The sequence below is a fragment of the Ruditapes philippinarum genome, unplaced genomic scaffold (genome assembly GCF_026571515.1).
Source record: "Ruditapes philippinarum isolate M1 unplaced genomic scaffold, ASM2657151v2 ctg351_1_1_1_1, whole genome shotgun sequence".
Taxonomy (NCBI): Eukaryota; Metazoa; Mollusca; class Bivalvia; order Venerida; family Veneridae; genus Ruditapes; species Ruditapes philippinarum.
The window spans coordinates 335,150-351,669 of record NW_026864352.1 but is presented as its reverse complement, the minus strand read 5'-3'; the positions used below and the strand labels follow the sequence as shown (position 1 = coordinate 351,669).

At 32.1% G+C, this 16,520-nt stretch overlaps 1 protein-coding gene across 1 annotated transcript; it reads left to right on the top strand.

Moving 5' to 3' along the window:
- The first annotated feature begins 11,151 nt into the window (after positions 1 to 11,151).
- On the top strand, positions 11,152 to 14,381 carry LOC132725314 (uncharacterized). Its single transcript, XM_060710421.1, has 2 exons — positions 11,152 to 11,351; positions 11,675 to 14,381. The coding sequence occupies exon 2, from the start codon at positions 12,114 to 12,116 to the stop codon at positions 13,332 to 13,334; it is 1,221 nt and encodes a 406-aa protein (XP_060566404.1). The 5' UTR covers positions 11,152 to 11,351; positions 11,675 to 12,113; the 3' UTR covers positions 13,335 to 14,381.
- The last annotated feature ends 2,139 nt before the right edge of the window (positions 14,382 to 16,520 follow it).

Here is a 16,520-nt window from a genome sequence, read left to right as displayed (position 1 = left end):
GGGAAAAAAATGTAAAACATGCCTAGAGATATTGACTCTAGGGTTAACATTACATTAAATTTGATTACTATTATATTTGATAAAAAATGAAATGTTCAAATTTGGTGGGACATACTACTACGTATATATTTATGGTGTTTAGCAGAACTGGTAACTCTATAGGAATTGTGTTAAAATAATATTTACTTGACTCTTATAATAAGTTATTTTGCAAAAATTGATTTTTGCAAATCCTAGTCTGTTTGCTTATAAAATAGTCAGTGCTGTTTGTGATAAATATATAGATATAGATATGTTGTAAATTATTTTGTTGTGTATTATAAACAGAACTTTTTGTGACAGTTAATAGTAAATTATAGTGTTGTTTTTTTAGTCCCCTACCGGTTTAACCGGAGGGGACTTTAGGTTTACCCTCCGTCCGTCTGTCCGTCTGTCTGTCTGTCCGTCTGTCCGTCTGTCTGTCTGTCTGTCAGTCTGTCAGTCCGTCAGTCCGTCCGTCCACAAAACTGGATCCCGCGATAACGCAAAAAGTACTGAAAATATTTTTATGAAACTTGATATATGGATAGATGGCAGTATGGAGATTATGCACGTCTTTTTTTTTTTTTCCTATGTTGAAAATTCTGGTTGCTTTGGCAACAAATAGTCTGAAAATATGTCAAATTTAACACATAAACTGGATCCATTGATAACGCAAAAAGTACTGAAAATATTTTTATGAAACTTGATATATGGATAGATGGCAGTATGGAGATTATGCACGTCTTTTTTTTTTCTTCCTATGTTGAAAATTCTGGTTGCTATGGCAACAAATAGTCTGAAAATATGGCAAATTTAACACATAAACTGGATCCAGTGATAACTCAAAAAGTACTGAAAATATTTTTATGAAACTTGAAATATGGGTAGATGGCAGTCTGGAGATTATGCACATCTTTTTCTTTTCTTCCTATGTTGAAAATTCTGGTTGCTATGGCAACAAATAGCCTGAATTTCAAGATTTCTGATTTAAATTTTTCAGCTTTTTCACTATATGTTCTTTATTAGTCCCCTACCGGTTTAACCGGAGGGGACTTTAGGTTTACCCTCCGTCCGTCTGTCCGTCTGTCTGTCTGTCCGTCTGTCTGTCTCTGTCTGTCTGTCAGTCCGTCAGTCCGTCCGTCCACAAAACTGGATCCCGCGATAACGCAAAAAGTACTGAAAATATTTTTATGAAACTTGATATATGGATAGATGGCAGTATGGAGATTATGCACGTCTTTTTTTTTTCTTCCTATGTTGAAAATTCTGGTTGCTATGGCAACAAATAGTCTGAAAATATGGCAAATTTAACACATAAACTGGATCCAGTGATAACTCAAAAAGTACTGAAAATATTTTTATGAAACTTGAAATATGGGTAGATGGCAGTCTGGAGATTATGCACATCTTTTTCTTTTCTTCCTATGTTGAAAATTCTGGTTGCTATGGCAACAAATAGCCTGAATTTCAAGATTTCTGATTTAAATTTTTCAGCTTTTTCACTATATGTTCTTTATTTCTTAAGGTGTTTACTTCAAACTTTAAATATAAGTTCCTGGTCATCAACCACATCATATGTGACAAGGTTTATAACTCTAGCACAAAAAATATTAATATTACCTCCCTTGAACTTAGATTTTTTAGGGGAAAAAATGTTGTCTTTTTTAAATAACTTCTTTATTTCCTAATGTATCTACTTCAAACTTCATATATATGTTTCTTATTATCACTCGACATTTTTGAGAAGGTTAAATACTCTAGCAAGACTATTTCCAGAATTATGTCCCCCTTGAACTTAGATTTTTTTCGAGAAACTGGTATTTTCACTCCAACTTCTTCATTCCTTATAGGATTTACTTTAAAATCCCACATCGTAATAATATGACAAGGTTGTATAAACATAATTTCCTTACTAAGCATGGAAACTTAACACATTACTGTGATATAAACAAACTTATTTTATTATGTTTTGTGGTCGATATTTTCAAATACAGACTTCATCCTCAAATTCATTATAAATGGCAATACACAGGAGTGTATGAAAATTAAAGAACTTTTTGAGGGACCGGTAGGGGACTACTGTATTGCCCGCAATACTATCAAATGCTTGTTTATTCTGAAACATGTTGACAACTTTTTATTTTTCACCCTATTGTTACTTATAATTTAAATAATCATCTTCTTTTTTTAAAGCAATATCATGACAGATTTATTTGAGTTATAGTCTAATTAAAATATTGTTTTGTTATAACATTTAGCATTTATTGATAATAGTTTTTGTTGTTTCTGTGCAGTGTTATATAATTATATTAAAAGAATTGTGTTCAAAGAGTGCAGAGAAAAATCAAAATGTATGAGGTATGTTCAAACAGTTTGTGGACTTTACTGTCATTTTTTACTTCGTTAATATAAACAAACTTTGTTGATATGAATCAAAATGGAGTCTTTATTTCTAAAAGTGAATTTTACTTTTTTTCTTAAATATTTATTTCCTTTACAAACTCGTATTATATAAAATGATTAGGAATGCAAGGATGTAATTTTGTAAAGGTTTTACTGGAATAAACTTATTATAAGAAGACTTGAATTTTACACTAGAGCTAAGTCAGATTTGTGTTTCTATTTTATCAAAAGATCTCTAAATAGTGTAATTCTGAAGTATTATTTTAACAAGGTTTGTATTACATTAAGTGAAAATGTTCATATATTTTGATACTGTATGCATTATCAATGTAAATATTTATATAACAAACCCATAACCTGCTGAATTTCTCAAATGGCCTTGTCCAGCTTCCATTTTTGGATCTGTCCATTGTAAGTCCATGGATATTAAGATGAAAATATAAAGTAAGTTAGCTAACATTGTAGACTCTGATCATACTGACTGGCTCTAGTCTTACCACTTTTGGTTCTAGCAGTGTAAGGGTTAAAGTTATATAAAGTTAATGAATATATTCAATTTCAATCTCTGCAGAATTTTTTTTTAATGTTTGAAAAAGTCAGAATGGAAGGTCACTTTATTCTGGGACCTAAAATATACGTCTCAGCTTTATTTTCATAAAATTATACATGTATCAGTTTAAAGCCTACCAATAATTCTAAAATTATTTCATAAATTCATAATGCTATGATTTTTTTTCGCCTCATAAATATTGTTTTAAAAATTTTTGAACTGTTGGGAAAACTTATTTTTGTTTTTACATTTTTACAAATTTAGAAGAAGTATAGAATTGTCTATGTATTTTCTGTCTTGGTTTGGAGATCATATACACTACCTTACTTTGCCAAGGGAGATAAGTAGTCAAGACCTATCTTATTATACAAACTTTTCAACATTACACAATGTGAAAATATTATTGATAATAACATTATTATTGGTAACTTATTAGGTATTTCAATTTTTGACTTACATCTACATATTTAACAAAGAATGATCATCAGGGATGTCTAATATTGATCAGCAGCATCAGAATAGTCTCCAAGTGTTTTTGTTATCATATTGTGTCAAAAATGCACCCATTGCATAGTTCTTATAGTCCAAATATTTCATAATAAAAATTTGCTGTAATTTGAAAATTGGAAAGTATATTATATCTCAATGTTTAGAATTGTTATACCATTTCTTTGAGCAGGTAACTATTTTTGTGTCGCCTCTATGGAGTAGTGGCGACATATAGGGATCACTTCTCCGTCGTCTGTCCGTCACAAAACTTGTCCGGACTACTTCTCATAAACTACTGGAGCAATTTCATCCAAACTTTACAGGAATGATCAGTACCAAGTCTAGTTGTGCATATTGTCAGCATTTTCCGGTTCAAGGATTTTTGTCAGAGTTATGGCCCTTTAATAATGTTTATTTTTAAAGTTTGTCCGGACTACTTCTCTTATACCACTAATGCAATGTCAATGAAACTTTACAGGATTGATCTGTAGCTCAAGTCCTTGCACATATTGCACGGATTTTCCGGTTGAATGATTTTTGGCCGAGTTATGGCCCTTTGATAAAATGGTGTTTTTTAGCTCGACTATTCGATAAGAATAAGTAGAGCTATTGCAGTCACCCGAGCGTCGGCGTCGGCGTAACCACTTATGTTAAAGTTTTTGTAATAGTTCAAATATTTTCAAAGTCCATTGACATATGGCTTTGAAACTTTGCACACTTGTTCACCATCATGACCCCAACCTGTAGACAGGAGGAGGTAACACTATCAAGCATTTTGACAGAATTATGCCCCTTTTTCGACTTAGAATTTACGTTAAAGTTTTTGTAATAGTTCAAATATTTTCAAAGTCCATTGACATATGGCTTTGGAACTTTGCACACTTGTTCACCATCATGACCCCAACCTGTAGACAAGAGGAGGTAACTCTATCAAGCATTTTGACAGAATTATGCCCCTTTTTCGACTTAGAATTTACGTTAAAGTTTTTGTAATAGTTCAAATATTTTCAAAGTCCATTGACATATGGCTTTGAAACTTTACACACTTGTTCAACATCATGACCCCAACATGTAAACAGGAGGAGGTAACTCTATCAAGCATTTTGACAGAATTATGCCCCTTTTTCGACTTAGAATTTACGTTAAAGTTTTTGTAATAGTTCAAATATTTTCAAAGTCCATTGACATATGGCTTTGAAACTTTGCACACTTGTTCACCATCATGACCCCAACCTGTAAACAGGAGGAGGTAACTCTATCAAGCATTTTGACAGAATTATGCCCCTTTTTCGACTTAGAATTTACGTTAAAGTTTTTGTAATAGTTCAAATATTTTCAAAGTCCATTGACATATGGCTTTGAAACTTTGCACACTTGTTCACCATCATGACCCCAACCTGTAAACAGGAGGAGGTAACTGTATCAAGCATTTTTTTTACTATCAAGCACTAAGAATAGTCGAGCGTTGCTGTCCTACCGACAGCTCTTGTTTCTGTGTGTTGCCAGATACACAAAAGCTTGTCCGGACTACTCCTCATAAACTACTGGTGCAATTTCATCCAAACTTTACAGGAATGATCAGTACCAAGTCTAGTTGTGCATATTGTCAGCATTTTCCGGTTCAATGATTTTTTCAGAGTTATGGCCCTTTAATAATTTTTATTTTTAAAGTTTGTCCGGACTACTCCTCTTATACCACTAATGCAATTTCAATGAAACTTTACAGGATTGATCTGTAGCTTAAGTCCTTGCGCATATTTTACGGGTTTTCCGGTTGAATGATTTTTGGCCGAGTTATGGCCCTTTGATAAAATGGTGTTTTTTTCTGTGTGTTGCCAGATACACAAAAGCTTGTCCGGACTACACCTCATAAACTACTGGTGCAATTTTATCCAAACTTTACAGGAATGATCAGTACCAAGTCTAGTTGTGCACTGTCCGTCTGTCTGTCACAAAACTTGTCCCAACATAAAATTGGCCATCATGAGGCGACACATGTGATCACTGATCGCTCTTGTTTTTCCAATTTTATTTCTTAAAATAATCAGTGACTATCACAGTGGTAAAGTGTAATATTTTTGTGATAATAGGGTATTAAAGTTTTTATGAGAATGTGTATAATTAATCTTAATAGTATGATAGTTATTGGTTTATAATATCTGTTATTTCCTACGTTTCTTTAAAAGTTATTCTTTGTGTTCTTTTTTCCCCAATAGGGTGCAGGAGAACTTGGTAATGTCAAAGGGACGCTGAATTTTAAAATAATTTATTATTTACTTAAAGGCACATTATTCCTCAGAAATCAATAAAAAAAATTTAAGTTCTATAGAAATGTCAAACATGTGTTAAATAATGTTTGAATTATGGATAAAGAGCATGTTAGTGGTTAAACAACTAAAGAAAGTAGTGCTGAATATGCAGTCATGTGTCATAAATGTAGCAAAATGTAACAAAGTAGTGTTTTGACTTCCATACAAAAAACTTGTTCACTGAAATAATACTTATTGCCAACATAATAACAAAAGATAGTTATTGTATATATCAGATGAGTATTACTTTGAAAACTGTAACAATACACAAAAAATTATAAGTTTTTTACAAATAAAATTGGTAGCATTTCTGAGGCATAATGGGCCTTTAATTGAAAAATATGTCTTCAGTCAACAGGTTTCAATGATCATATAGTGATTTTTTGTGTGTGTATTTTCCAGGTTGTCTGCTATGTAGACAAAATGTCCCGCTGTTTTTCGTTCAGGCTATTATTTATTGATTTTTGCTAACTTTCATTCTGGGTCATTTACTTTTATTTAAATGTTACTTTGTGTTGTTTTATTGTTAAAATGTTACCTTTATGAAATTGTCAGTCACAGTTGATAATATTAAATAGTTGTTGCTAAACATGAACACTGTTCAGGTACATTTATTTGTTCTTGGCATGCTTATTTTTTAACTAAAGCTTTATTATCCCCCGCCGAAAAATTTCGGCGGAGGATATAGAAATAGTCTCCGTCCGTCCGACCTTCCGTCCTTCCGTCCGTCCGTCCTTCCGTCCGTCCTTCCGTCCGACATTTTTGTCCGGAGCATATCTCTAAAAGTATTTGAGTTATCAACTTGAAACTTCATAGGTGGATAGACCTCATTGAGGAGGAGTGCAGTGCACAAGAATGATAACTCTACCTTGCATGATTTTTGAGTTATTGCCCTTTGTTATTTTTCAAAATTGATTTTTGTCCAGAGCATAACTCCAAAAGCCTATGAGATATTAACATGAAACTTCATAGGTGCATAGATCTCACTCAGGAGGTGTGCAGTGCACAAGAATGATAACTCTACCTTTCATAATTTTTAAGTTATTGCCCTTTATTTTTTATACCTAATTTTTCACCTGAATGGAGCATAACTCAAAAAGTGTTTGAGATATCAACATGAAATGTCATAGGTGGATAGATCTTATTGAGGAGGAATGTTGTGTGCAAGAATGATAACTCTTCCCTATACAATTTTTGAGTTATTGCCCTTTGTTTTTTTTCATGCTATTTTGTCCAGAGCTTATCTCAAAAAGTATTTGAGTTATCAACTTGAAACTTCATAGGACGATAGACCTCATTGAGGAGGAGTGCAGTGCACAAGAATGATAACTCTACCTTGCATGATTTTTGAGTTATTGCCCTTTGTTATTTTTCAAAATTGATTTTTGTCCAGAGCATAACTCCAAAAGCCTATGAGATATTAACATGAAACTTCATAGGTGCATAGATCTCACTCAGGAGGTGTGCAGTGCACAAGAATGATAACTCTACCTTTCATAATTTTTGAGTTATTGCCCTTTGTTATTTTTTATACCTAATTTTTCACCTGAATGGAGCATAACTCAAAAAGTGTTTGAGATATCAACATGAAATGTCATAGGTGGATAGATCTTATTGAGGAGGAATGTTGTGTGCAAGAATGATAACTCTTCCCTATACAATTTTTGAGTTATTGCCCTTTAGTTTTTTTTCATGCTATTTTGTCCAGAGCTTATCTCAAAAAGTATTTGAGGTATCAACTTGAAACTTCAAAGGTGGATGGATCTCATTGAGGAGGAGTGCACTGCACAAGAATGATAACTCTACCTTGCATAATTTTTGAGTTATTGCCCTTTGTTCTTTTTCATACTTAATTTTTCAATTCAATTTTTTTCTCAAAAGTATTTGAGGTATCAACTTGAAACTTCACAGGTGGATAGATTTTACTGAGGAGGGATGCAGCACACAAGAATGATAACCTACCCTGCATTATTTTTCAGTAATTGCCCTTTGTTATTTTCAGCCATCAGTATTCACATAGGTTTCAAATCTGTAATCACTATAGCCATCAGTTTTCATTACCAAAAGACCTCTTAAAATGAAATTATTCTGCTCTACTACATATACATTCTTCCAATGAGCAAACACATTCGGCGGGGGATGGCCATGTTGACATGGCTCTTGTTTTACAGTGCAATGTGTTTTGTTTTGAAAATTTGTGTTTAATAATTAAACTATATTAATTTGTGTTTTCAGTTAGTAATATTGTTGTTGTTTCTGTTATTCCATTAAATAATTTGTATGTCAGTGAATGAATATTATCTGTAAACAAATAAAGAAGACAAACAGTTTTAGTGTAGGGTGAGGTATCGTCATGTTAATATCACTTGCCTCACAATGCTGGGGTTCAAATATGGTCATGTACTTTGCATCCTTTCCTATGAGGAAGCTATCCATTTAGCCCTCGGAACAGAAGTTGTTCTGCCCAGGTGCTTGTTTGGGTCTGAAATAATGCACCTAAGTTAAAACATTAGTTATAGATAGTGACCCTGAGAAAATTTGGTCTTTTGATTATCTGGCCCGGCTTTCACTAACGTTCTCAAACTGAGACAAATCTCAGTTTCTGAGTTGAGAATATATCTCGGATTTGAGCTGATATTTTGACTTTGAGAACGTTAGTTAAAGCCGGGCCTGTTCTGTAAACATAATTTCCTTATTAGACATTGAAACTTAACACCGGATGATGTAGACAAACCCTGAAGATTTTCCAAAGAACTCAAAAAGTATATTATGGCATAAGTGAATGGCCAGAGCCCTTCAAAAAGTAATGGCATACTTCTTGTTGCGTTCTTACCGGTAGGGGACTTTTGTTTAGCTTGCAATACTTAACTATTTGCTTTACAAAAGCTCTCAGCACTACATTAATTTACATAACCTCATTAATTTACATTACGTCGTAAATTTACATTATGTCGTTAATTTATATTACGTCGCTTATTTACATTACGTCGAGGCATTGAAATTATTGTTCAAATAGATTGATTTTTTTTAAAAAAACGCCACACAAACGTCAGTCATTTTAAACAAGCTTAGTGATATTATTCTGATATTTTACATTATTTTCATGTTATAAAAACGGGAAAAAAAAGTTGAAAATCTCTTCTATAATTATAATGATGTTATTATTAACCTAGAAGATCAAAGATAGTACAATTAGAAAGAAATCAAACAAATTCCACCATGAAAACTTCCTCCCATACCTCCGTCTTTCGTTAGCAGCACTTAAATAAATATAGACCCCAGCATTGTATTGTTCACTATACAACAGAAAATTGATTTTCCTGTACTTAGTCGAACATGAAGTTCGAAATTGTTCTTCATTTAGCTACAATTACACGCGATATTTACATTTACCACGCTGTATATCTTTAATGGACATGTCCATCTTTCAGTCTGGACAAAACCATACATTATACTTAGGTAAGTTCTCACTGGATAGATAACAGTGCAGACCATGTTTCGGCGGCACGGATATGCCGGCTGATCTTGGTCTGCACAAGTTGTATGGATTTAAAAGGTTGCCGATTTGATATACTCAACCTTTTTGCACGTTCTGTTTATATTGTGGATCTGATTACGAATTTATGACAACATTATCAAGACTAGACTTGATAAACAACTTAAATTGTCACCCTCATTTGAAGGTGCTTAAAAAACGTTTAGCCGATCTAAATCGTTCTTTAGAATATTGTGAAAAGCACGAAACCAAATTTACTCGAGTGGGAAGACCCAAGTATGAGATAGGATACGTTTTGATAGATCAACCATTCAATTAATGATCTTCAAATTTCTTATTATTTCATTCTTACATCTATATAAACCAGATCGATATTTTGAAAATCATCGTTGCGTTTGTACATAAGATGTTTTATATTTATTTGAAAACGTTTGTAGAATAATTTGGTCCCTTTTTAAATGCTCGAAAATCGGATCATTTGATAAATCCGTGCAATTATAAACTTTCTTTTGTGTCAGTAAACTTGTTAAACTTAAAAAGAACATTTTATACATGACCATGAATACTGATAATCATGAATACTTTCAATATCAATAAACTTCAGTTATGATCTGGGTATTAATAACTTAAATTTTGTTGATATCATTATATAACCGCTTTAAAGATTGAAAGCGATATGTTATTTTTACATCAGAAAAAAATTAATCACTTTCCCCTTTTTCAAAACTGTATGAAATATCCATAAAAGATATTTTATTAAAAGGAAAATGTATTTTGTAATTTCTACATTAGTCTCAGAATAAGATTAAAAAGTTTCATTTAAAGTTGATTACTTTCTGTAGCTTTAATCAACATTTCATCGCCAGGTATTAAAAAAGTAGACTTCTTTGAGATTAAATCATCAAAAAGATCTAAGTTTTTAATAAGCTTGAGAAATATATTGACGTCATTTGAGAGCACCTGGCAGCGGTGTGGAGTAGTGTTTACATGTTTTATTTATGACTTACTATAGGTTTGAATGATTTCAACTAGTATCAACGATCTATTGGTATAGTCTATACTGTAAGATAGACTATCAGAGAAAATTGACACTTTTCATTGAAATAACATTTACTAAAGTAACCAACTCAAGTATGTTAGATGTAAAGGAGTCTAACCAGTGATTTGTATCATAGTTTGGAGACCTTTCTGTTGAAAATGTGTCAGGGTTAAATCGTTTACATATACATGCACAGTGCGTTAACTGGAGTGCGGGTATTAGTTACCCGCACTCCAGAGCATGCCCATTGATTGGCTCATTTTTGCTGGGGTTTACATATTGTGACGGCAGTGAAAGTGAAATCGACAGAAATGTCATATTTAGATGCTCGTTCATTGGTTCATTTTTGCCGGGGTTTCATATTGTAACAACAGGGAACGTGTTTTTATGTTTGAGTATGATACAAAAGAGAAAGAACACCAAAACACTCGGTAATCTGATTAATACTCGGGGGGCTACGCCCCCTCGTACAAATCAGATAACCTCGTGTTTCGGTGCTCTTTCTATTACTTATACTTCCTTCACCCACGTAAATTACCCAATATACTAAGCATTTTGATAAAAACGAAAAAAAAAAAATATACAAAAATAACAACATATCATTAAATTTCAAATCAATTCTAATCGAACACATGTAAATACGAACTGAATACAACATGCGCTTTTGATATAATTATGTAATGTTTAGTTATTAAAAATATGTTTGAAGAACGTCCTTATCCGTTAAAAAGTTACATTGATAATAAAATTAATCGTAAGAATAGATTAAGAACATCTATTTAAATCAGGATTTGTAAATTTCACCGTCATTGTAAATGATTTAAGTCTTTGAAACTATAAGAATTCCATTCATGGGGGTATAATATCATTTTCTACTACGATACAATATTGGGTTTCACTGTTCTGAAAGTAAATACGTTTAAACAAGCCAGTTTGTAATTATATATTCGTGACCAGCGTGGTGGTCAATAATAAACTTTGGATGGTTACAATGAATGGAATAATTATTGAACGTTGTAGTTTTAAGTTAAATTGAAGTTATAGGTATGATATAATTATTTTTCTTAAAGATTTTCGTTGTCAAATAGTAACGGAGGAAAATTTAATTTATCAATAGTTATATATATTAGCTATGGCGAATGTACTTTTGACAGTATCGTAATGTATTGGCTAATAGTTTGGATAAGGTAAAAACCAAAGATCACAGAGTTTCGTAATGTATGAAAACATTGACTTAAACTTAACAATACGTTGAATTCATTAAAATAGTGATAGACAGAAAATTGATGAAAAACAGATTCTAGTCGCGTAGCATATATGTCTGGGTTTGTGTATATATTGAAATAAATATTTTGAAATGATTTCAGATAAAACTAATTTGGAAAAAAGAAACAGCTAGATATAATGAGAAAAATTATGGAAACAGATGGACAACTACCACTTGTGAAATTATCCATAAAGTAAAGACGCTTTCAGAAGGAAATTATTGGAAGCGGATTTTATAAAGTTTTAAAGATTTTATTTTAATCCGTTGAAGTATCATACAGATTCATATAAAATCTGATTGGCAGCGCTCATTAGTATATGTTACAGAACGTTCTTCAGTCCCTTTATTATATATATCTCCGCCGGGATGTATCTAAACAGTTTCTATTGTATTTGTCGTCTGTCATGGTAGGAATTAATGGATTACTCTTCTCAAACTACAGAACGACCGTAAATTAAGATGTCCGCTAGCTATTGCTACATTCATGCAATTTTAATGGTTTAATTCATTGCGTGTTCCAGTCGAGTTGATAAATAAAAATGCAGGGTTTATTGGCACGTCTAAAGAGTGTTCGCGACCAGAATTCCGAGTGTGATGTACCGCAGAGAGACGGCATTCAAGGAATAAAAAACCACTTTACGCTGAATAAGTTCATAAATCATGCTGGGCCAATTGACGCGGGCAATAAAATTATATCTAATGGGACGACAGTAGATTACAGTGATGATACAGATTTGGAATTTGATACAAGAGGAACTGATGATAACAACGTAGAAATAGAAATAATTATGGCAATGAATAAAACAACTAGCAAAGTGCGAAATAGAAACAGCGTAACGAGTCCGAGACAAATTGCTAAAAGTACAAAGTCTCGCGGTGGATCAAGAGTGTCTTTAAGTAGTGTTGCACTTAGTGAAAAAGACGACTTGGATACTTTAAATCTAGATTCAGATGACGAAGTGTTAACTTCTCAGAAAACAGAAAGATATAACCCATCTCAAGCATGGGCAGCATTTGAAAATTGTGTGAAAAATATTGATAATAGTAGTCCAGAATATTTTGTGAAGAAACCAAAACCAAATTTTGTTTCTAGTGGAACTTTCCAAAAAGTAATGGTAGACATGTATGGTAATACAGAATATGGTAATACTAAGGGATATACTCTTTTAAAACAAAAACTTAACAACATGGCACGATCAACGATGCTGGCGTCACGTATGATGCATGCGGCAGTAGAAAAGGGTCAAGAAGAGAGAGAACTTGAAGAATTAAATGCTGAAGAGAGCGTAGATGGTACTATAAATGATTCTAGTTGCGAACCGGAAAGTGTTACTAAAGTGTTTGCAAAAAGAGGTTGGAAAATTCTTAAAAGAGAGGTGAACGAAACAGCTATGGAACAAAAGATACAATCGACGAAACTAAATTGGACAATGCTGCAGCATACTTTAAAACAAATGAGTAATGTTGAAAGAACAAGGCAGGATTTATACGAACGGTACGGTATTGTGCCGACCACGTTGCCTGATGGAACGACTGTATGTGAAAACCGGATGTTAAGTGAACGCGCTCGTGCTCAAATTTATGGTAGGAATAAAGAGGGAAGTGACAACAAACGACCCTTGAGTTACCAGCCTCCCCCAGTTCACTTACGGTCTAGATCGCAGACCGGGTATCAAAAGATTAACAGAGACGGTGCTAAAAGCGCAAAATTGCCCAACGTTGGCCGGGGCAGACTTAGACCACTGACCGCTAAACCGTAACGCTTTTTATAATCTTGTATACATTGTACAAACCGATGGATATAATGACGTCAAAATATTGACAAGTGTTCATTTTAACTTGATATTATTTAGTATGTTTAGACCTTCATTCGAAAGTTGTGCTACCAAAGTGCTTTTATGAAAGTATTTTTCATTCTTGCTTAAAGGCCCAATGTAGAAATGCTTTTATTTTTATTTTTCAAACGCTTTTTATTTTTGGTGTCCTGTTTTAGTAAGCAAAAGATAACTACCGGTATATGGCCAATTATCTGCGCCATCTTTTGATGTTGCTTTTAGAAATTAATAAAGTTATATTAATTTGGTATTTTGTATGGAAGTCAAAAAACTATGTAATTTATTAACATTTTGTTAGATTTATGACAAATAGTTTTATGTTCAGCATTTCTTTCTTTATGTGATAAACCTGTAAGATGCTCTAAAACTCTTATTTGAACATTAAAAAACTCATGTCTGCCCTTTCTCAAGAAAAAAAAAACTTATTTGTTTTTTTTTAGGCATAATGTGCCTTTAATGCAGAATTCGGGCCTGGTGGCTCCTTTGATTAAATCGAGCGCACATTGTTACTTTAGTATGCTTAATTTATCATGAAGTTGTATATTATTTTGCAATATTACATTTTCATAAAAGAACGAAAATCATTTGTAGCATTGTGTGAGAAACAACAGGTTACAAAATCGATTTTGTCACTAGATACAATAGTTTAAATAGCTCTGTACAAAGTTAAATAATTGTTTATTTATATAAAATATACTGTATCATACTGAAATATAGACCGCTAGAAGTCGCTTTATTATTTTGTGCAATCCTTCATTATTGTACAAAGTAACTTATTCGTTAGTCAAAATAAACGATAGATTTTAAAAACAATAGTCTTTCAGTTCATGTTTTACTTGACCTATATCTAAACTACAATATAATAGTTGCTAATGAATCTATTGTAGTTTGAACTAAAGATTTCATGGGAATAAGAAATCTCGTGGGAACTACGACATATATATTTCATAAACAGTAATATTGTCGGAACTTAAAAAAGCTCTATATTGTTATAAATTATAAAATTATTTTGGAATATCAATAACTTTTTCAAAGACTGTACTATTTTTCAAGACTACGTTTATCGATAAAGAAACAAAAGTTTGTCTTCGGTAATTTCTCGCATTTCACTTTTACAAAACCTTGTTACTTATTTAAGTTTAGCAGAATATTCTTACTTTGCAAATAAAAAATTAAAATTTATTTTAAGTACGAAAAAATATATATATCATTCATAACCATATATCATAAATTTTTGTCTTTTTTGCTAAATGGTATAATGTTTCATATAAATTACGTATGTAACTATATTTAAGGTAAGATCAAGTATTTAGGATAATCTAATGCTGGACATTAGGTCTCGTTGATCATGTAACATATATAAATATGGTAAATTGTAGAAGCTTATATATTAAAATGATGTAAGATATAAGACGAACATGCTGTAAAACCGCTTTTCATAAAACGGTAAATATAGAAAATATCCTTATTATGTTTTCAGATACATTAACTATTAATCCTCTCTGATGGAATCAGTGCCCTTAAATCTCTACATTATCTTAATCTGTTTATCTTACAAAGGATTTAGTTGAGGGATTAATCTTCATGATCTATGTACAAATATCAATACGGATAATAGTTATGTTTCAACACTAATGAAGATATGTTCAGATAAAGACATGTGTATTAAAATTATAGATCAAAATTAAAATCAGATAACAGTACATTTATTCATCGCAGTGTCCCATTATTATTAATGTTTTAAATTAAGTGCTTATGTTTGACATATCATATTTCTAGTAAAATGCATAAACTATGTAAATTGATCAAGCATATTTCGCTAAATACGCGTGATTGACTGTTTTAGCTGGTTTTTAAGTATTTTTTTTTTCTTCAAAATATGTAATATTAACCTTTAAACGAGTTCCACAACGAATAAAGATTCTTGTATCTGGGAATTCAGACAATACGTAGACAAATACAAGACTTGAACATTAATTTGCTGGCCTTATTTTTTCGTGACACCCATTTTAACTAGCTAGTCTACATCAATGGCTAGTCTAGCAATGTTGTTATGATAAAAATGGTCATAAAATATGAATGACAAGCTCTTTATATTAAGTTATGATCTTTGAGTGTTTGATGTTTTGTATGATGAAGTATGGGTGTACATAATAATAAAACTATAGTTGTAGTACTGTCCCAGTCTGATTGTCATCTATAAGTACTTTATTTACAGACGACAGAAAGCTTGATCGTGATGATATCATCGAATTTATTATGAAATATTAAAATATTCACAAGATTGAATTTTTCTTGAACTACAAAAGGTATATAAATCTATATAAAGATATAAAACATGGATCTTGTGATATAATTCAAATCAAAATGATTATTATTATGTTTCTAGGATGTTCAATTGAATTTGATAGTTGGATTTCAATTAAGTTGTAAAATGTACAACAATCTTCAAACTTATTTAACAGAAGAAAAGACAGCTGCCCTGACGAGCTGATTAACCTATCTATCCTCGTGAAAGAAATTCAATATATTCTAAACTCATGGTATATGAAACTATTGACAATTAGCTATATTTCACCTTCCCTACCTAATCGGAACAAAGACTGACCAAACAAAAAAGAAAGAAAAAATAGAAGAAAAGACTGCGTTCCCGTTAATGGGTATACAAGCAATCGTAACTTTTCGGTCCTTTCCGTCAAACTTGTTATAAAGATAGCCGAGGTATATATACAGGCAAACGTAATACAATATGAGGGAACGGAACACCAGCATAAATACCCTATGATCTTCGTGCTTGATGTAGCAAGTAAATAAATACAGAACACTTAAATTGCAATCTGTTGTTAAAACAATTTATCATGTTAAAGTACCTGATGAAATTACATGTTGGCTCACTTTGTATAGTGGGTTGTAAAATACAATGGACGAGAAGGCCGTGTGTAAATCTTCATTCAGAAATATCCCGAATAAGAGCTCTTGAAATACAACCCAAATAATTGGAAACATTATTATAATCATGAAATTCATCTACTCTAAGTTTTAAGATATCGATCTAGTTTCTACTCTGGGGTTAATCCGGTATTTTAGGTGGTGACTTTTAGAGGAAAGTGG